This window comes from Aulostomus chinensis, chromosome 17 (assembly GCF_037954235.1).
Source record: "Aulostomus chinensis isolate RoL2024-O1b breed Wild chromosome 17, RoL_Achi_v1.0, whole genome shotgun sequence".
NCBI classification, from domain to species: Eukaryota; Metazoa; Chordata; class Actinopteri; order Syngnathiformes; family Aulostomidae; genus Aulostomus; species Aulostomus chinensis.
Window position 1 is genome coordinate 20,904,517 of NC_141336.1, and position 20,171 is coordinate 20,924,687.

Sequence of the window (20,171 nt, forward strand, 5' to 3'; positions counted from 1 at the left end):
TGGTTAAAAAAATTCAATGAAATAAAAAAAGTAAAGATTCTGTCTTTTTCTCCGCGAGCATTGTATTCTTGGCAGTCTGATGAAGGCTTAAAAAGAAGTATTTAGGCTGTCTTGTAAATTAAATTTACAGAAAATGTAACACGATACTTCAATGAATGGACAGTTTATGAAAATCCAGAAGCAATTTTTTAACCTGATTTCTGTCCAGAGGAAAATAAAGAGGTCTCACTGAAGTGTTAGTGTCATGTTGGGCGGTCTAGTGGGCCAGACCTGATCCCAAAGCAGGTGTTGCATTCCTTACAATGCTGATTCTGATACCTGAACTTGTGATTTGGCTAATTTAGAGTACTGAACCACTGCTAGCTTGTTAAAATTATATTATGGATTCACAATATTGTATGTACGTCATTCATTTTGGCAAATATTGTTTGTTTTTTTTTGTTTTTTTTCCCTCTACCTCTGCTCCCCATCAGTGACCAGGAAACAGCCTTCAGTGTATGAAGTTAACTTTCCAAACTCAGGGTTTGCGTGTGTTTTTCCGTGTACACAGAAAGATCACATCATGTAAATTACAGATGCTATCAACAGTGGTAAACATAGACCATCATCCCAATCAGTCGTTTAATATGAGACATCATCAAAAATCAAATATGCTGGATCCCCGAAACGTATATGTGGTACTGCAGAGAAGAAAACCTCCCCGGCATCGGTTTAAATGGATAAATAACAAACACGGTGTCTTGCTTGGCTCGCTGTCGAGCAACAGCAAATCAGACGATAGGCACAGAAGCAGCGGCCAGCGTCAAATGTCGTTTCAGTAACATGGAATCTAATTTGCTCAAAGTTGGTGTGATTAAGGGCGGAAAGGGATTTATTTATGGGTTGTTTTTTTTTATTTCTCTTGAGCAAAAACGGTAATAGAGATCAACAAAGACAACATAAACACACAAAAAAAAAACCCAAAAACATCGGTAACAAATTACCAACAGTGCTGCGTGTTTGACTGGCATTTGGTGAGGTGGTATATTTTGATTGTTTATTTTCTAGAATCTGTATTTCATCAGACCACGTTTGCCAACAGATGATTGCTCTTTTACTTTAAATCCACTATTATTTACAGCACAATTCTTAAAAATGCCATTTTAATTCCCCCAGCCAGGTGTCTGCAGCACGTTGTTTTTCCTCTCTAGTGGCTTAGATATACAACTCGGGATCAAATCGATTCAGACGCAGTCGGTTTATTCGAATCTGAGATGTAAACATCAGTTTGGGTTCCATACCTAATCACTTCCAGCCTGTTAATACCACCAGCTTCCTCACAATCCACCACTGACAGATGGTGCTTTAATACATCAGAGATTACACAATTTCCAGTGTGATCATCGGTGATAATATGAGCCCCTCATTACCATGCAGCCGAGCCCCGCCCTTGCACCTCCAGTCCAGTGTGTGTTCAGGCATGGGAACTGGATACTGGCGACTTCAAACTATGCATGCGGATCAACTTTCTGTTCATAATTAAAAACCCAAGCTTCCACGTTTAACTGCCAATTCCGTTGAGTGATCTCTAACATGTGAGATTGATTAATTCCCTCTCGTCTCTTTGTAAACTGCTTTTGTCTGAGTCACTCGGCGGGACCACAACCATGGGAATGTTTTCCATTCGTTCACATGTCATACATTCCGTGTCATGTCGGCTCAGCACACCAGGAAGTGAATAAGCCACTCCGCTGCAGACAAGTTGTGATGTCTTCAAACAAGACAACAAACCAAGAGGAAAAAGTCAGCCATGTGACTGAGTGTGAAGCAGCTCTGAGTGAGGAACTGGACGCTAAGAATCTAAATTTCTGCTCAACTGTCAGGAGACTCTGTTGTCTTCTGTATTCTTACTGTACAAACCCTAACTGGAAACAACAGGGAACATATTTCACATGTGTGTCCATGTGCTGGGAGCTGCAGGCTGCTTTTCAAACATGTTTCTAATCTTGTTTTAGGAATGAATAGTTTCAATCCACGCACTCCCTCTTGTGGCTAAGTGATTGAACCCTCAGTGAATGGATTTCGACACTGAGATTGTTGTACATTTTAACAAAGGACTTGTTACTTAAAAACACAACTTTTGCTCTTAAATCCCTGACAACAGCTCTTCCCTTCTTTCAGTGTTTACATGTATGATGATGGTTTTGATCTGTGTCCTGACGGACCAATCAGGGGCGAGCGTGTTTTCAGATGGGCAGCAAGAGGGATGGCAGGAATTAGGCTGCTGAGGATTAGTGTCTGAGCTCTGATTGTGTATTGGCTGTTGGGACCTTCTCCGCTCTGCACGGAACTGAACTGATAAAAACAGCTTCATCACAAACAAGCGAGATTACAATCCTGCTCTGGTCCTCAAAGGATTTTTTTTTTATATACATATATATTTTTTTCATCCCAACAGACTATAAACTGTACCTGTGGATGTGAAAGAGGAAGAGGAAGTTAGAAACTTTTCCTCAGTAGAACTCAGGTGTTGTTTCTGTGCACATTTGTGTTACTTGACAAGATAAAGGAGAGGTCATGGTGGTGCTTCTGACGAATGACGTAAACGCCAACTTCCACTGCTTCCCCACCATCTTTAAGAGGAAAGGTGAGTGAAAGCAGCACATGTTAGTTGCTTATAATTAGCAGCCAACAGACCTGAATGGTTTGTGACTCAGTTGCTCCTGCTTTTATTGCTAAAATGTCTTTGGTATTCAAATATGACCAAGAAGGGCCGGATGGACTGGCTCTCTCAAGAAAACCGATAAAGACAGCCAAGTGTGGTTCTTCTGGCCGGAGAACATAAAACTCAGTGTATGCTGATATATAGATTTGCTATGATTTATATTCTAATTTCTCTTAATTGCAGGAAAGGGTGTAAGGACATGTATTTATAGGTAAACGCTTATTGGGATTTGTCTGCTTCTAATGCTGTTACAGAAGAGGCAGTAGTAGCCATTGGTAGCGATCCCTGAGCACATGGCTGCCCAGGCTAATTCCAGCATGGTCTTACAGTGACAGTTCGGACAATTAAGTACAGTAGGTGGCTAAATGTGGAGCAGCTGTCGCTATTACATAAAAGTGTCTGAGCAGGTTGTTAGTCCCGTGATCCCAGACTGTGGCCCGAGAGTGTGGGGGCACCATATGTGTTCCAGTCGCATGCCATCACATCCCAGGTGGTCAGCAGATCACAAACATAAAGCTTCATTTTTTCCCCCCTCTTCTTTCTATTTATTTTATTACTTCCGCTCAGGTGCAGAATTCACAGGAATCTCTAGTGAGTTGCACTGTGCGAGGAACAGCACAGCTTCCGGTTTGCGTGTGATTGAATGCAATTTATATCTTGAGTTCTTGTTCTTGTGGGATGGCACCGGGGGTTCCCAACATGTTATGTTATGTATTTTGCCGTTAAAGGTGGAAGCGGTTCAGGATGTGTGACTGATACTGTACTGATAAACCGAGGAGGCCGATAACTGACACTTGTGGCAAATATTCTCTTGCAGTCAGGGTTTAAATTCGTCTCCAACACAAAGCTGCCTTTAAATTTACGTCAGTTTAACGGAAGGCTCCTTCTGAACATGATATTTAGAAATGTGCTTTTAGTTTAAACTTTGAACAGGCTTCAAAATAAATGAACATGCTGATAAAATAACCCCTCAAAAGTTGTTTTTGTTTTTTTAAATGAGCATTAAAGTGTCTTGAGTTCCCAGCAGGTCTTTATTGAAATGCATCAAAAAACAGAATAGCCAAGTAATATTTTACCGACTCTACTCAGAACGATGTTTAAGTGTTGTATTATTCTTGTACATTACTGAGAAGAGGAAAAAAATCATCTCACTGACAGAAATATGCCAATACCAATTATATGAAAAATGCTGATCATTCAAGGCCAATAATCAGCCAGTTTTACAACTGGTTGATCCTTAGTTGTGACATAATTCCGAGCATATTTCTCTGAACATAGGTTTCTAATGTTATAATCCCTCTTTGAGTCTCTCTGAAGGTCACCAGACACTAATCTGGCACGAGGAGGACAGAAGTTCAAGCTCAAGGATATTAATTTTCCTCCTCGTGTCCACCTGAATGCTCTTGTCCCATCCATATGGCCACCTTATCTACTGTTACAGTAACGCAGAGCTGCGAGTTGATCCCTGCTGATCCCCCCACCACCCCACCCCCCTTGTCTCTCTATTCAAGCTGTGGCAAAGCGACATGATGATGACAGCAGCTCAGCAACCCCCCAGTTCCAGGAGAACGTGTTCATTGAGGCCAGCCGGCCCAAGTACCTGGAGGACCTTCACAGTGAGGCGCTGGAAGGGTTAAAGATGATGCAGCAGGAAGGTACAAACATTAGAGACCCAGTTTTTCCATGCCACCGTGTCGATACGAGCACATTGCTTTTTGAGGATGTTAATCACAGATTATGAACTATATTGACTTGACTGTAAATCCTCAGATTTGATGATTTTCCTTGCAGAAACCAATAATGGAGTGGAGTACCAAGACAATGAAAGCACTATTGTAAGTGGCACTTCCAGCCCTGGATTCCAATTTTCTTCTGTTCCGTTAAAGTGTGAAATTCTTGTGCGCACATTTTTGTTATTCCAGAAAGATTAACATACGTTTGCGTCTTCTGCTTCTGCCAGTCAACAATGACAGTCCAGACGGATGGTGAGGGTGGAGGGTTTACGACTGACAGCACCATTCCTGACACTTCCTCCGTTGTTTCGGTACAATCGTCCGTGTCCACGAGATCCTCTCGCTCCGGACTCACCAGGCAAGGTAACCTCACAACAAGCCCACTACTTTATGTGCATGCAGATTCAAAGTCGTGCAGGTCATGTTGATAAGAAGAGTTGAGCAGCGGGTGGAATAAATCTCACGATGTCACATATTTCTCAAGTGCAGTTGGATTTTATTTTAAATATTTAGCAATTTGTGGTGTTAGTAATGTTAGTTTCCTTCCACTCCTTCTCTTGATTGACCAGGATCCACATTCAGGCCCTTAAACTCCGGGAAACAGTCTGAGAAGGCCAAGACTCGAAGGCGACACAGGAAGACTGTTGCCGGAATCCCTCGGCATGTCCAGAGAGAACTGGGTACGAAGCTCATCTGTTAAAAAACAAAAAAACAAGAAATGTTTTTGACTGTTGTCTGAATTATGTGGTTTGAGAACATTTAATTTTCAGGATCGTAATGGTCTCAAGATTCTCTTATAACTGGCATGTGTTTTTAATGTAATTCACACTTGATTGTCTTTCCTGTGTGGATGTACACAGCATGAATTGGGAGGGTACGTTGATGGTGTGCTAATTAGCCCCCCTGTCTCCTACCAGGGCTGGACAGAGTGGGCTGGGCACAGGCTTCGAACTTAGAGGAGGAACAGCTTTTTAATGGCGGGACTGGTGACAGCCCCACCACTGATGGGATACAAAATACAGCAGATTCGAACATGAACGTCATCAAAGAAGACCAAATCGAGCAGCTCGCCAACGCTGCACATAGGGATGACCTGGCCTTGCTGCACCGGCTTGGCCCTGACTTCCCAGATGGGCAGAGGCGTCAGTCCCTGGCAGTTCCCTCGATGACCACTGCCAACAGCACCCAGCAGGAGCTGCCCAGCCCTGTCATGTCCATGTCTCCCCAGGCTGCATACATGTCTAAAATCATTCCCAATGCTGTGCTCCCACCGTCCATCGATGTGGTGGAAATTAGCCGTGGACGAAGTCGCAACAGCGTACGCACCGTCAGCAAGAGCAGCCTGCTGCTGTCCAGCCCAGCGCCCTCCCGTGCCTCCTCCAGAGCCTCCTTCAGAACCACTTCCTCCAAGCGCTCCAACATGACCTCCGCCTCCCAACACAACCCCCACAATATGTCAGACAGCTCTTGTTGGAGCAACTCTGAGTCCTCGGAAACCTTGGTGTCAGACTCCTCCACCATCTCCAGCAGCAGCACCCCCATACAGAAGAGGTCACAGGACGAGGATACCTCCGCCAACGAGGACACAGTCGTAGTCCAGGCCTCCACATACACCACTAATGGCAAGCTCAATAGGAAGGGAAACGAGGGTAAGAGAGAAGGGCCTTTTGCACGTAGCCTCTCGGTCATGAAGCCCAAGAGGGCTCCTCCTCCTCCAAGTCGCTCCTTTTCTCTGCACAACAAGGCAAAGCGGCGATCGCGTGATCTGGCTGAGCTTAAGGTTATTTCAGGAGAATCATCTCTTCACACCATCTCAGCCTCGGTTGAGGAAAATGAAAAAAACAAACTACGATCTTCTCCTGCCTCCATGAAGGCCATAGACAGCCCTGGCTACAACGGTGACACCAGCTCCCTGGATGACTCTACCGGCTCTGCATCATTTCACCGCATTAAATCCCAGCTGAAGGCTCCACAGACACAAGATTCCACTAAGGTTGATGGGACAGTTCCCAAAGACATGTCAAAGGAAAAGCAGGAATCACCTCAGAAAAAAATAGTCTCCCCATCGAGTGGCTACTCCAGTCAGGACTGCACATCCCCACAGCTGTCCAAGCAACCGACCAGTTCATCGCCGAGGCACAAGAGAGGCATCTTAGCGAAGCTCCAGAGGCTGTTCCCTGGGTCCTCTCCGCCCGCTCCATCTCCGCTCACACAGCCAGGCGTGAAATCCACCAAGGATCCTCCACCTGACACTTCAGTGGACTCTGCAAGCATCAGCCCCTCCGTGAGAGCCTTGAGAGAACTCTTTGACATTCCACCACCACCTAAAGTCCACGCTCCTCCTCCCCCTCCCCCGGAGGTTTGGGCTCACAACAAGCGTACCTTTGAGCTGCTGCTGGGGCCCCCGGCCCCTGATTACAATTATGTTATAAAAAAGAATCCAAAAGACAGAAGGCAGCAGAGGCAGTCTCCCTGTACATCTACGGAGGGTTCTATGAAGAGTCTGGCAGGAGAGAGAAGACAGAAGAATCCGACCGTAACAGTGGAGTCGATTAACGGAACTCTGCAAGTGCTGGAAACAACGAAGGTTCAAGGAAGTGGTATTTTGAAAGCAGAGATTCAGAAAGAGAACAGTGAAAGACTGACTCAGAACGTAGATTTGAAAGGAAATGGCAACGTGACAGAAAAAGATGAGAAAGTAAGAGTAAGTGACATATTGAACGGGATGTTGGTAAAGGCTGTAGAGAAGCGTGAAGAAAGGTTGGCAGCAAAGAGAGAAGAAGAATCAGAAAAGACGTCCACACAAGCCTCTGAGGTAAAAACAAAAATGGGTGCGTTACCTCCCATTTCATTAGCGCGCGTATCCCCAGCTCCCTCTCCTCCTCCCGGCAAACCTGTTGTATCCCCTGAGTCGTCCTGGCCCCCACCTCCTCCACCAATGGCACAAGTGGTCAGTGTGCCTGAAGACATAGATTTTCCCCTTCCACCTCCACCCTTATTTAGTACGGAGGGGTCCGTTCCTGGCGCTGCAAATACCGGGCAGCTTAAATCATCTTGCGCAAACGGTGTATCGGTGGTGAAAGCAGAAGGTGTTAAGGTGAGCACAGAGGCTGAACCACAGCAGCTCAGTACATCACAGGTGGTTGTACCCCCACCCGTGAACATCCCTCCTCCACCAGCCTATACGGCCCCGCCTCCGCCAGTTACAGCAGACCCCCTTCTTATGATGAAGGAAATCATTCCACCCCCACCTAAAGAGATTTCTCTTCCAACAATTGAAGAAGTCCCTCTTTCACCACCTACAGATATTTCTCCACCACCACCCACAGAGTTCTGTCTTCCTCCACTTAACGAAGCTAGTCCTGTGATACCTGAGGAGCCCCCCCCTCCTCTGGTTCAAGCTCACCCTTCTCTTGTGGAAGACATCTCCCACACATTGGTCAAGACGGTGTCTCCTCCACCAGTTATAGAGGTCTCCCCTACGCCTCCTGAAGCAGTCTCTGTTCCATCGTACACAGAGGCGTCCCCTCCACCTTCTCTTGAGGATGCATCTCAAACCTCTGAAGAGGTAACACCTGTTAGCAAACTCTGCCCACCACAAACTATTCCACCTCCACCAACCCCGGAACCGGTTCCACCCCTGCAGTCACTGCCTCCGCCTGTGAGCGTCTCATTCACATCTGAAGCTAGCTCTGTTTCTTGTAATGGTATTCTAACCCCCCCTCAAAGTATTCCCCCTCCACCTCCCTTCGAGTTTCTCCCTCAGGATACTCCCCTGAACTCTGATGGTCCAGCATCCCAAGAGCTCTCCCATCCAGAACCGTGTGAAGCCTCCATCCCATCAGCTCCTACAGTCTCTCAGTCACCAGAGAAGCCCCAGGAACCTTCTGCTTCCCCACCTGTAAGCATTCCCATACCTCCACCTCTCCCAGAGCAGGGTCTGTCCAGCATTTTGCACAAGCCGAGTCCTGTAAGCACAGAAAAGAAAATCCAAGAGTCACCGTCTGCCCCCGTTGTACAACAAGAGGAACCTAGTGCTATTATCACCCCTTCCATTCTGCAGATGGTCAAGCTGCGGCATGTTAATAGCAGCCCAGAGCCTCCCAAAGCTCCGGAGCCAGGCCAAACTGAGGTCACCGTCACCCCCCAGCAGCCCAGCAATCCGGTCCCTACCTCATCTGCCAGTAATGAGGCTCCTCAGAAGCCCATCAGAAGATCTCTCATCATGACTTCTCCTACATCCACTTCTCCACCCGCTATCGTCACCTCACCCCCAGCTCTGCCAAAGTCCCCGTCCCTTGGGGTTCCCCTTTCATCTTCACCCGCAGCCCTCTCCCCCACAAAAAAGTCTCCTCCTGCCATGACAACCTCTCCCTCCATGAACTTACAGGAGGCCATCCGCCTGAGGACAGCGGCCAGATCAAAAGAAAACCCTCCATCTCGCCTCAGCCTCCACTTGCCCACATCACCAAAAGCCGTCCGTCAGTCCCCCACCAGCACAGCAAGCTTCATCTTCGCTAAGAGCAACAAGGTGGTGATGGAGACCAAACCTGCAATGGAGGCCAACACAACCTCACACAGAATCCCAGTCAAGATGCCACCGCCTGTTGCAAAAAAACCCGTGACAAAGGCCAAAGAAGCGGAGACTGGTGACGGGGTGGAAGACACTGCTGGACAGGAAGCACAACCAGAGAGCATCACAGGTAAGATGAGATTACGCCCACCTGAGGTTTTTTTTATGTTTGAACATGCTGATTTTAATGTGTGACAAATTAAAAGAAAACATGACAAAATGGGTGGAGGAGCCCCTCGTGGCAGGGATCAAGTTGGTTTGTGGGACCATTTTTCTGGAATGGCTCAAGCCCCTTTTCCATTAGCCACAAAACCCCTTGAGCACCTGCTAACATCTGGCTTTTGTTTGTGCTGGGAAAGAACTTTGTCAGCATTCAATCTCAGGTCAAGTGACCTTGCAGTCGACATGATATTTCCCGGCTGCAGCTCGGGTCTGATGTAACTAGGAAGTAATTTGTGTCTTGTTTGAAAAACATCGTCACAGCCCTCCGCGCTGACTTTTTTTCAATCGTCCTGTTTGCGTAACGTCAAACATGACGACGGTGGAACCAACAGAAAGTGGCTTTAAATACTCACAAATGGGTGTCTTGAGCACACAAAGATGCTTTTCTTTGTTTTGCTGCTTTGTGACTCCAGAATGTAGAGAGAACCAACCATGTGTATTTAGCTTCAGGCTAATGGCGCCTGACAGCCAAATATCCTGAATCCTCCTGCGTTCTGGACTCACAATGCTGACACAAAAAAAACCCAAACATCTCTGCGAGCTCAAGACACGGATTTGCGCGTACTTGAAATGCCAAATACACTTTTTGGTGAAGTGTGGCTTTAATATTCCATACCGATGTGTAATCAAAGCTTTCTGGCCAATCATGGTGGCCGAAAACTGAAACCTCTTGATGTTGGTTTTCACTCAGTTTGTTACCTGTGTGCTAAGTGTCCAAAGAGGCAACCTGACAGGTTAATAACCTGTTATTATACAACTATCCGTTAGACTAACCGCTGATATTCTTCGACCTCAGAGACAACAACCAAGACTGTAGCGGGTACTGCAGAAGGAGGAGGGACATGATTGTCTGAAGATGACCTGGGAAGGACTGACCGTTGACACTGACTTTGCCGCGAGCTGGTGTTTGTGTGAGATAAGTTTTATTTTGAAATGTGGTGGATTCTTAAGAAGAACCATGGAACTTAATGTTAAGGGTGTGGGTCATATTGTCAAGTGCACACTTAGCATTTTTACTGAGTAAACACAGTACGCTTTCTTCGCCAGATGGTCTTCTGAACTTTACTGTTGCAAGAGATGGGAATATACTGCCCTCTACTGGCTCCTAATGATTGTACCACTTGTGTCCTGCTGAATCAGAGCTTTGACAATGGGACTTTTAGGGCGCTCAGCTGTAAATTTAGCAGACGTGTAAATTCATCAGTAAGGATGCGTTATGTTCAAAGGAGTTTCATGCAATTTATGTTTATCAAAAAAAATATGAATAATCTTAAGTTATTTTTTTTTTCCCCTGTCACGTTCAGATGTGGGTCTCTGCAGATGTAATGTCTTCTTTGCAAAGTTGTTTAAAACTCTAAAATCCTTATCTAAATCAAGTGTGTGAGTGTATAGCTCTTAGTTAGAGCCAGATTTTTTTTAATGTCGTTTGTCACAAATTCACGGCGTCGGCCTCGATGATTCAGTTATTTCTGTGCGTGACCCTCAGTGTGTTGGAGGGTCAAACGTGTCAGGTAATGGAATCTTTATTTAGCGACACACAGTTCTGCTGCTGATAATGGAGGCTTTTCTCAGTTAAGGCTCGAACATAAGCATATTTCTTGCATTGAACAGTAGACTGTTTAAAAACTATGCGATAAATGCTCACTTATAAAGAATAAAGATTTACGACATGACATCTTTTCTGCTTTTTTTTTGTCGTCACGCGTGTTCTTATTTCAGCCTTCTTTCATTTCTGATATGTGAGGGAATTACATAACCTACTGGTTTCAGTTACTGATGTATTCATGTTTAGCATCTGGAATAATTGAGGGATTATTGATATGACCTCTTGTCAGTGTTACAAATGCTTCGATAATGAAAATGAACCTTTAAATTTGACGACAACATGTAGAAACAAGCAGATGAGCCAAAATTAACTGATGTTTTTATTGAAATGTCTTGAGACAAATTAGAATTTTTTCTTTTTTAAGTGGAGTACAGATGGGTTCATTAAATAAATACTACCTCCATGTGAAATACCAGGTCCTCTCCCCGTCATGCGAGTGGTCATCATTCCACTCCCACTGCACTTCACCTCTACCCGTCTCCTCCTCGCCTTCAGAGTCCACTTCTCCCTGCAAACTGGCCTGTGATAACAGCCGCTCACCTTCCTCCTGGTTCCCATGGACCATCCTCTCCACATCCCTTCCCTCAAACCCTCCCGCCCCTTTGTTCCCTAAATTATCCTCATTGGCCTCATAACCCGACCCGTCCTCGCTGGAATCGGGGTCTCCAAACTCCTCCCCATCCGCCCTCTTCCTGAAAATAAACGTCTCTAACTCGGGTTCAAACATTTCTCCGAGAATGATCAGTCCTCTTCCCTCTTCAAGCATCCCTTCCTCCTCCTCCTCTTCTTCTACATAGTCTTGTTCTTCTTCACCCCCGCCATAGTCAAGTCCATCCAAATAATCCCCAAACATCTGGGGACCGTCCAGCTCAGTGGTCCCGCCGTCTCCTCCCAGGCTGACCATGGAGGGGCTGACTGGGAGTAAACCCTCTTCTGCGAGCGGCTGATCGGAGACCAACAACAATCTACTTCTGGCAGAGCCTTGGAAAAATTAGAGATGCCGTTTTGGTTTTTTTTAAGCAGACATATTTTGAATGCATCAATGCGATTCTGTTTCCAGATGGTGGGATCCCTAACTTAACACATTTAGGAGGAAACCAAAACAACCTCATAATCTCAGACTGGCTGACTGCATCACTACTAAACTGAATATTTAAAAAAAAACAAAAATGCACAAACCTTCCATTGTGGCTCTCGGGGGCTTCAAGGTCACACACTGTGAATCGCAGCATTTACATACAGCGTCATCACCTGTTAGGGCCTTCCACCTGTGGAAGATACATGGACGCACTCAGTCCACCAGGAAAGACGTGAAAGAATACACGAGTCTGGACTAGAAGCTCACCTGCTCCCTTCATAGGTGCACGATTTATGTGCAGCGCTCGGCTTCTCTGACGTTGCGATCAGCCTGCAGTGAACGCTGATCTACAAGTGGACACGAATGTGAGCGACGTTTGAATCGGATGGACTTGAGGTGACACGAGTCATCATCCTCACCTCGGTGTCTGGGTCAGAGATGAACTGGAAGGACTTCAGGGAAAATCTGAGGCTCTTGTCTGTCCGAGAGATGAACCGAGAAGCTCCAGGTTCTCTCTTGCTGTCCAGCATACAGCTGTGAATGACCAGGAGACACTGATCTCAGAACACCAATGACCTTTAGCTTAAAGTCGGTTTTTTTTCTCCAGTAACACACCCGGAGTTCCCTATGATTGTGTATTTGAGGGATGATGTGGAGCCACTGGACGGTGCAGCGTCGCAGCTTCTGACGTAGAGCTTCTCTCCGGCGGGGAGTTGAGGAGCAGAGACTTGGAGGTGAAGCGTCTGACCGAGCTGGAACACCTCCGACTTGGCTGGTCCGCTCCATGAATCTGAGAGGTCACATTAGAGCCAGTAAGCAGACATTCGCGAGAATTAAAAGAACAGACATTTGTTTACATACCATCCATCAGCTGGATCTGGAAGTCACTGGGACGACCTCGGAGCCTTTTAAGCACGACAGCTGTTTGCCAGGTGGGTTTCACGGCCAGCTGGTAGACGTGGTGGTTCCTGAGCGGGGTGGAGGTTTAGGTTTTTTTGGAGGTTAGAAGTGTGGCAAACCCTCGAATGTATATCAAACGAGTAATACCTTTGATAACGACATTCAATCACGACGTCGAACGGATGCGCTCTGCTCGGGAACCGTTTTAGCGAAGGCTCGTAATGTAGCCTGAACTTGTAGACGAGATACCCCGGACGCAACTGTCGGGGAGGGGGGGGCTGTGATTTCGAAGCAGAACAAGCCTGACCAAAAAACAAAAACTGTTCCAGACGGACTTCATCCTACCTCACGCTGGGAATCACACGCTGTCAGCGGGTATTTGAAGAGCAGGTCACCGTATGGTCGGAGAACCCCGGTGCTTCTGCAGGTGCCGCCCAGATTCAGCTCTGAAGCATCCGCGCCAAAGCCGTAGAACGACGGTTTAACCCGGACGAGAAAGTCCGACGTGGAGCAGGTTACTGACACGTCCGGGAGAGCAGCGAAACCGGACTGGGTCTTTGCCCGAGGCGCCGCAGGTGTCGGTGGATGGAAGCCGGCAGGGAACTTCTGCCTGGATTCTCTCTCGCCAGCTGTTGACGGCTTGATTGCGTCAAATGTGGGTTTTTGAGAGACGCGTTTGATGACGGTTTCCCTCTTTAGAGCCGACGGAGGGTCATAGGTGTCCGCCGTGCAGCTGCCGGGGCCAGGAAGTGACAGAAAACTCCACAAAATACAGAAGAGACGCCACTTTGTTTTCATCGCAGCAGACTGGTGTCTTGCTACCTTTCCTGTTTAATCCGCGCGTAAAACCGCTATCAGTCACGGCTGGACCCAATTAGTGGGTCAAACCAGTTTGATTTAGGGACTGTCAATAAATTACAATCCAATGACCCGGAGTCACTTTCATCTGTAACGTGCCCCTATCGGTGGAGATATGAAATGAGACTTTATGTGGAAGTCTTATCATGTCGGATTTAGAGAGGATTCCTCATGACCAGGTCCACAACTTTATACTACTTGATTGGACTGACAAAGAAAAAAAAATATGAAAGGATAGAAGAGAATATTTCAGTAGAAAATTGATTATTTCTAAAAGCGCCCTGTCACATGACCAAGTGACACCCAATACCAGTTATTATTCCCAAACTCATTGAGTAAGACTCAACTCTCCTTATTTGCGTTGCTGCTTCCTTAATATCAGTATTTCAGTGCAAAATTACGGGTATGAATAGTATGATAACCTGTAGTTACCGGCGTTGTTCCCGTTTCAAATTAATGGTGGTATTTTATGATTATTATTATTACTATTTATTTTTTTAAAAATTTACGAATTAAATTTAGAGGCAAAACATTCAGACACGTCATTTCAATGCATAAATATTCAGTGCTTAAACTTCAATGGGTTTTTTTTAAATTCAACATCAGGTGAAACGGATTTACTGCCACAGTATTTCATTTTGGTCACAAAAGCTCAGTCGCGTAAAGACAGAAAACTAAAAAAAGATGACGTTAACAGCGCCCCGCCCCCTTATTTTTTTTCTCTCAGCGCGTTCACGTAGGGAAACACCCGTGCACGTTACCAAGAGACCGGAGCTGACGGATGAGCGGCGGTTGGTTTCTCGGCTGTCCAACTCTGCTGCGGAGGTGAGTTGATAGGAGGGCGGCGGGGGCTGATATCAGGTGGGTGTGGGGTCCAGGGTGCAGTCCTGGAAATAACCAGCTTACCAAGTTGTTAGTTAAAGTCCCGAATCAAGTGTTTGGTGCTTGCTAGCACGGGCACCCGCCGAGTCCTGCCGCCATTGACCGCCATCCGCGCAAGCTGTTAGCTGTGCAAACTAGCATCTGTTTATCGCTTATCATAGCTGAACGAAGTGCACATTTAGCCTCCTTCTTTTTCTTTATTTGTCTTTTTCTTTTTTTCTTTTTTTTTGCAACACGAAGTATTGCGAACGGAGAATTAAAAAGCTTAAGATTTGCCAAGTTTGTACAAGTTTTGAAAGCGGGAAAATGCAGGCAAAGTCATGGAAATTTGCTGCAGAAATCGAAGTCCGGGTTTCAGTTAGGATGGACTGAGACTTGGAACATTTAGACAGTATTGATTTACTCTGACTTTTTTTGTGTATATGTTGGCTCAAACAATGTAGCTTGTAGTTAAATGTGAGACGGTAATTTTGGGCATAAATTACTTGGTGTATTGCTGATATGTTTAAGTGAATAGGCAGGAACTTTTTCCTCAAAGGTGTGGAAATGTGACAGACTTGCATGAACGCGGATTAAATTGCTTCTTTACCATCTTAGTTGATGTATAACAATATTAAAGTACTATGCTTCCTAGTAATACTTCCCCCCCAAAAAAGTGCATTTTGCCAAGTTCTCTTAAATGTAAATTCTCTCCTGCTGCACAGATACTAGTCCTTGTTTCTGGGACCATTTGTCAATGAGTATCAATCGAAGAACGAATGTTTGTGCAGGGGTTTTTTTTGTGTGCATTTGGCCTCATGAGATCAAAAAGCAGATTTTGGAAACCTGCAAGTGTTTGGTAATTCAAGTAGTATACGTGGCATATTCCATATCTCTGAACTACAAGAACAACTGATGCAGTTTTTGTTTTGTTTGTCTTCCTAAATGATCTCTCTGGCTCAAGTAATAACCTGGTTTTCTTTTCTCTACAGACATGGATAAACACGCAGGGCCTGATGCTGTTGTTTTTGATAGGCTCCAAGCTGACAAATTCAGCCACCTGGCTCCTCTGTCAGCATTTTCCAGGATGATATCATGTGACAAGACCAATTTGCATCATGGGGAAAAGCACTTGGATTCATTCATTAACTTTAAAATTGAGATAGCCAACAATTGCGTGACAAAACGGAAATTAGATGATTCCCCTGAGGGAACTGTCAGCTATGAGACACCCGCAAAGAAGGCCGTTGATCAGAACACTTTGTCCCCTGATCTCGGGTGTTTCATGGACTACTGTAGCCCTCCTGTGAGTCAGGACTCAGCGTCTCCTGCAGCCATGTCTCCGTCCACACTGGTAGCTAAAACAGTCAAAGTTGGGGCCGTAGAGTCTCAGCTGCAGTCAGATCATGTGGAATGTGAGTCCTCGACAGAGCCAGGAAGTAGGACCGGTCCTGTACGGTGTAGTCTTACGGGTGAGGTCTTGAATGCGGCTTTCGTCTTTGATGGCGACGTCGATGGCATCTTGTGTCTCACTCCCCGGGAAGCTTGTGTTAAAGATGAGCAGAAAGAGGAGGATGATAAGGGTTATTTCTCCTCGTCCTACTTAAAGGACTGTAAACTGAGAGAAACCCCTCAGGAAGCCCCGACTAGCCTCAGTCTCTTGTGCAGGGGAGCTGAAGTCGGGTCACAAGAGGCAGAGTGCCGTCCTGAAAGCCCATCAGAGCCAGAGAAGCAAACACAGGCTGCACACACCAGGCAGCGCCTGTCATTCTCAGAGACTGACGAGTATCCAGTGGTAGGTGGGCTGCCATCGGACGCTGTCAGAGCTCCTGTAGAGCCTCTAGAGGGCGATGTTGAGGAGGCGTGGAACATTGGTCCACCCATACTTGAATCGTCTGTATCCCACAATGTCTCCATACAGTGGGATGATGTTAGTGAGAAGAGCAGACAGGTGTCAGGGGGAGTGAATGCAGGTGTGAGGGAGGAGTCTCTCCACGAGTGTCAGGCCACACCCAGTCGGCAGGACCTCACTCTTGACACCAGCTACGATGTCACACCTCCTCTCCAGGTGCAGGTGAGTTCCCTTCTGGTGCTGTTTGTTGTCTCAGCTTCCGTCTGTATGTCCGGACACACACATCTGCTTTCTCCAGGTGAAATCGGTGGTGGTGGTTCCCTGTCAGCACACCAGCAGCACTAAAGAAACTCTGATGCAGCAGAACAAGAGGCCTGCAGGTCCAAGTCAGGGCCGGGGGTTCTCCACAGCCAGGTGTCACGCCAGGAACCAGAGGTTCTCTTATGATGAGCTAATGTTGTACGGTTGAATATTCACCTGCTTAGCTTGATGAATTGGACTGAGAAAGACCCCGAAAGGGTTTGGGTTTTTTAGGGTTATTTGTCAAGGTAGGAGACCCTGTGAATGTTTCGTTTCAGAATGTCAGTGTACTGGCGAGAACGCCGGCCTTAACTCTTGTGTTGACAGCAGAAACATTTAGTGTGTCACAACATCAGGAGAACTCTCACCCCGCAAAGTCTCGTAACGTGAAATGTGTCGTTTCTGCTCTCAACTCAGGATTTCCTGCCAGTGCCACCAGAAACAACTGAAAAATATGTCGGGCAGCTTTTAGTGCCTTATGAGCTGAATAAAACAGCGTGACAGTCCGCAGACACCACCCCGTGAGCCCCCCCCTTCACCTCGTCAAACAAAACTGATACAAGCAGGTGGAGATGGTGGCAACTGCCGCCGTGACCCGGCGGTTACGCACAGCTCTCAACTTCATCTCTCCCGTAGAAACTCAGTGCACAAGTTGGTTTCTCTCCACAGGGCTGTGCTGGGTTTAAAACATGAAAATCCCCAAGACAACAGCTAACAGTCACGTTTTGCGCGCTAGTTCGGTGTTAGCTAGGTCAGTAGCACCGGCCCTTGCTAACAGTGTCTTGTCATCCTCTCTCTGTCATATTTCAAACATGCGTCATGAGGTTTCAGTTCTCAGCGTTATTAATCACAAAGACCTGCTTCAGCAGCTGAGTCGTGTTTGCAGGCCTGGGGTCTTCAACATGGAGCAGGACTGGGAGCGTGAAAAAAGGATGTACGTGCATTCGGTCGTCAGACACATGGAGACTTCAGGTACTGAAGGTATGAATGGGAACACCTGGAGAAACACTAGAGAACCACGCTGACCCGTCTAAGGGACCCCTCACCAGAGCACTGCAGTTCTACGCCACTCATTTCTACTTCCTTCAAACTTCCTGTTTGCTCCTGGTCGAGTGGCCACGAGGGGCATCTCGCCTTTTCCTCTCTAAATCTTCACATCCTATCGACCATCGTAATGGTGCTTTTTTTTTAATCGTCTGAAGGTGTCATGACTGAACTGTTGGACCTGATGACACATGTGGCCGGGAACACGGGAACAATGTGGCAGCATCCGGCCGACCTTACCCGGAGGTACGTTCAGGCTCCGTCAAGTGTGTTTTGTCTTCCAAGTACAGTGGTCCCTCGCTATAACGCGGTTCACCTATCGCGGCCTCTTTTAGTGTAATTTTGCATGCTTTTTTTTTTACAGCGTACAGTATGAACGCGCATTGTGTTCGGTATCCTGATTGGCTAAGGGAGAACCACACACGTGTTCTGCGTCCTGATTGGCTAAGGGAGTACAGAATGTGTTCGGCTAGCCAGATTTACATAAATGTTCAATCGCTAGCAGTGTGACTTTGAAGTGCTGTATGTTTGCAAGTTTTCTACTTAAAACTTTCGGGTAGAAAACTTGCACCAAGGCCTTCAGAGGAAAAAGACGTTACAGCGGAGCAGCGCCAGGACAAAGAGGCACCGTCAGAGGAACTGGGAAATCCGCGTGAGTTACTGGTAATAATTTCTTTTGTGTCAAACCTCGTAGATTGATCATGAAAATTACATTTGTTAAAAATGTTTGGGCTTGAAAACAGGTTTTGATCTTTGGTTTCATTTACTAATATTGTAGTTGTTTTTGTTTTTTTTAAATCTGCAAAAGTTTGAACTTTGAGAGTGTTTAAATAAGAGAGAACTGTGAGAAAATGTTAATGCCTGTCTGAGAAAAGTGTATAAAAGTGTGTGGTTAGGGGTTTTACGGCCTTAAAACATGGATAATAATTGTAAAAAATAAAGCTGATTACTTCGTCTATTGCGGGTTATTTTCAGAACGTATCCACCGCGATAAACGAGGAACCACTGTACTCACAAATATTTGTCTTTAGCTCACAAAGAAGATTTCTCTCCTCTGTCACTTCTTTGTGACTCCAGAGAGTGCCAGCTACGTGTGTTGAGCCTGAAGCTGATGGAGACCGCAACAGCAAAACAAAACGCTTTTTCCATGATGCAAGTGTCAGTTTGTTTATAGCTCCGACCAAATGGCTGGACAGATCAGCGGCAACGGACCAGATGCTGCGCTTGAGCTTGTAAAAGAACATTTTCGCCTTTGTTAGCCATCAGTCTCCCTTAGCTTCAAGCTACATGTATGTGACTGGCTTTTCCTGAATGTGGGAGTCACAAAGACGTGAGGCAGGAGGGGAAAACAGCTTTTTGTGAGCACCTCAAAGGGCCAAAATAGGCTTTTTGAGTTAAGTCTCAATTTTTAAAAGCAGACCTGTTTAAAAAAAAAAAAAAAAAAAACATACACAAGCCTCAGGTTGTGCGTTCACTCACTTCCAGAAACTACCAAAGACGGTTTGGGGGTGTGGTGCCAAAAATGGACCTTGGTGAATGGCAGGCCAAGAACTGCGCTACACACAAGCGCTTTGCCAACATACCCAAGATTTTTCAAAGATGTCCGTCGCCTTGAGTTGGCGCTTTTTGACAGTCCTGTTCAACGGCGAACTCATAAAATCAGCATTTTGGCTCATTGCCGTTTCAAGGGAGCTTCGTGGTCCGTGTTTGCACTGTTGTTTCTGTGTGGTGTTGTTTTTTTTAAGTTAAACAATGTGATGCATGTAACTGTATGTGGAATTTAATGCGTTTTTTAATGGAGTTCGGATGTTTCTGAGGTAATGCCAGGAAAAGCACTGACACTTGAAGCAGCTTTCCTTTTTATATTCCAAGATAAGTCCCCACATTTGCACTTTTTTTCTTTGTTGTAAAGTCTAAAATCGTTGCTATTGTTCTGGTTATTAAAATAATCAACAGCTACTGAGAATGCATCGCTTCTGTTTTCTTGTCCGTGTCCCCTCGGGCCGCTGATTATTGTGAAGGTTAATCGTCTCCCATGGTTATTAATCTTAGTCTTTTAGACCGTTAAAGTTACTGTTTGTTACTGAATGCTAAATAATGTTTTGATAAACTAGAACTTTGGAATATCATTCGCAAACTGGCCAAATTAGTTCAGTACCTGTATTAAATAAGTACCCTTGCTAACAGTCCTGATGCAGCACAGCGGGAAAGTTTCTTTACAAAGAGGAAAAAAACAAAAGCGGTTAGCGATTGTATTTGAGTGCTTCTCTAAGGAGCTGTGTGTCCTTGAGCCACTGTGGGTCAGACAACATTGACTTACACATTTGTGTTTTGGCTAAGAGTGATTTAATTTTCATGCAAGTTTATGCCGGATCAAACAAATTTTCCTAACAGGTGCAGGAAAAGTAATGGAACTGCATGGTGGGCTGACACAGAACCC

At 45.9% G+C, this 20,171-nt stretch overlaps 3 protein-coding genes across 9 annotated transcripts in view; 2 read left to right on the plus strand and 1 right to left on the minus strand.

The window, feature by feature from the left end:
• The window catches only part of LOC147246751 (uncharacterized), a 29,433-nt gene extending 18,534 nt beyond the window's left edge, over positions 1-10,899 (plus strand). For 5 of the 6 annotated variants that reach the window (XM_086182933.1, XM_086182935.1, XM_086182937.1 and 2 more), the window contains exons 3-8: positions 4,216-4,359; positions 4,496-4,539; positions 4,665-4,800; positions 5,007-5,117; positions 5,355-9,140; positions 10,029-10,899. In XM_086182933.1, coding sequence (XP_086039059.1) covers positions 4,216-4,359; positions 4,496-4,539; positions 4,665-4,800; positions 5,007-5,117; positions 5,355-9,140; positions 10,029-10,078 — 4,271 coding nt within the window. In that variant the 3' untranslated portion in view covers positions 10,079-10,899. Of the gene's footprint in view, positions 1-2,302; positions 2,627-4,215; positions 4,360-4,495; positions 4,540-4,664; positions 4,801-5,006; positions 5,118-5,354; positions 9,141-10,028 lie in introns of those variants that run through there. The other variant, XM_086182938.1, reaches the window with a different exon arrangement.
• Positions 10,900-11,145: 246 nt separating this feature from the next.
• Positions 11,146-13,744, minus strand: LOC147246752 (zona pellucida sperm-binding protein 3). The gene is made up of 8 exons (XM_086183164.1): positions 13,162-13,744; positions 12,964-13,076; positions 12,778-12,884; positions 12,532-12,706; positions 12,336-12,450; positions 12,184-12,263; positions 12,018-12,106; positions 11,146-11,819 (listed from the first exon to the last, which is right to left on the minus strand). Exons 1-8 carry the CDS (start codon positions 13,612-13,614, stop codon positions 11,233-11,235), a joined length of 1,719 nt encoding a protein of 572 aa, XP_086039290.1. The 5' UTR covers positions 13,615-13,744; the 3' UTR covers positions 11,146-11,232.
• Positions 13,745-14,366: 622 nt separating this feature from the next.
• Positions 14,367-19,697, plus strand: s100pbp (S100P binding protein). Of its 2 annotated transcripts, none has more exons than XM_086183165.1 (6): positions 14,367-14,499; positions 15,528-16,609; positions 16,686-16,822; positions 17,574-17,668; positions 17,890-17,977; positions 19,217-19,697. In XM_086183165.1, exons 2-6 carry the CDS (start codon positions 15,530-15,532, stop codon positions 19,344-19,346), a joined length of 1,530 nt encoding a protein of 509 aa, XP_086039291.1. In that variant the 5' UTR covers positions 14,367-14,499; positions 15,528-15,529; the 3' UTR covers positions 19,347-19,697. The 2 variants fall into 2 exon arrangements, with proteins under 2 accessions (XP_086039291.1, XP_086039292.1); XM_086183166.1 differs by having other exon boundaries at positions 16,686-16,801.
• Positions 19,698-20,171: the final 474 nt, after the last annotated feature.

Excerpts from the sequence above, each read along its gene's own strand:
- LOC147246752 (XM_086183164.1), bottom strand. The coding sequence starts at position 13,614 with ATGAAAACAAAGTGGCGTCTCTTCTGTATTTTGTGGAGTTTTCTGTCA. Across the intron at positions 12,885-12,963 it reads ATTGAATGTCGTTATCAAAG|GAACCACCACGTCTACCAGC; the intron begins GTATTACTCGTT and ends CACCCCGCTCAG. Across the intron at positions 12,707-12,777 it reads CCAGATCCAGCTGATGGATG|ATTCATGGAGCGGACCAGCC; the intron begins GTATGTAAACAA and ends GTGACCTCTCAG.
- s100pbp (XM_086183165.1), top strand. The coding sequence starts at position 15,530 with ATGGATAAACACGCAGGGCCTGATGCTGTTGTTTTTGATAGGCTCCAA. Across the intron at positions 16,823-17,573 it reads TGTCACGCCAGGAACCAGAG|GCCTGGGGTCTTCAACATGG; the intron begins GTTCTCTTATGA and ends TCGTGTTTGCAG. Across the intron at positions 17,669-17,889 it reads GGAGACTTCAGGTACTGAAG|GTGTCATGACTGAACTGTTG; the intron begins GTATGAATGGGA and ends AATCGTCTGAAG.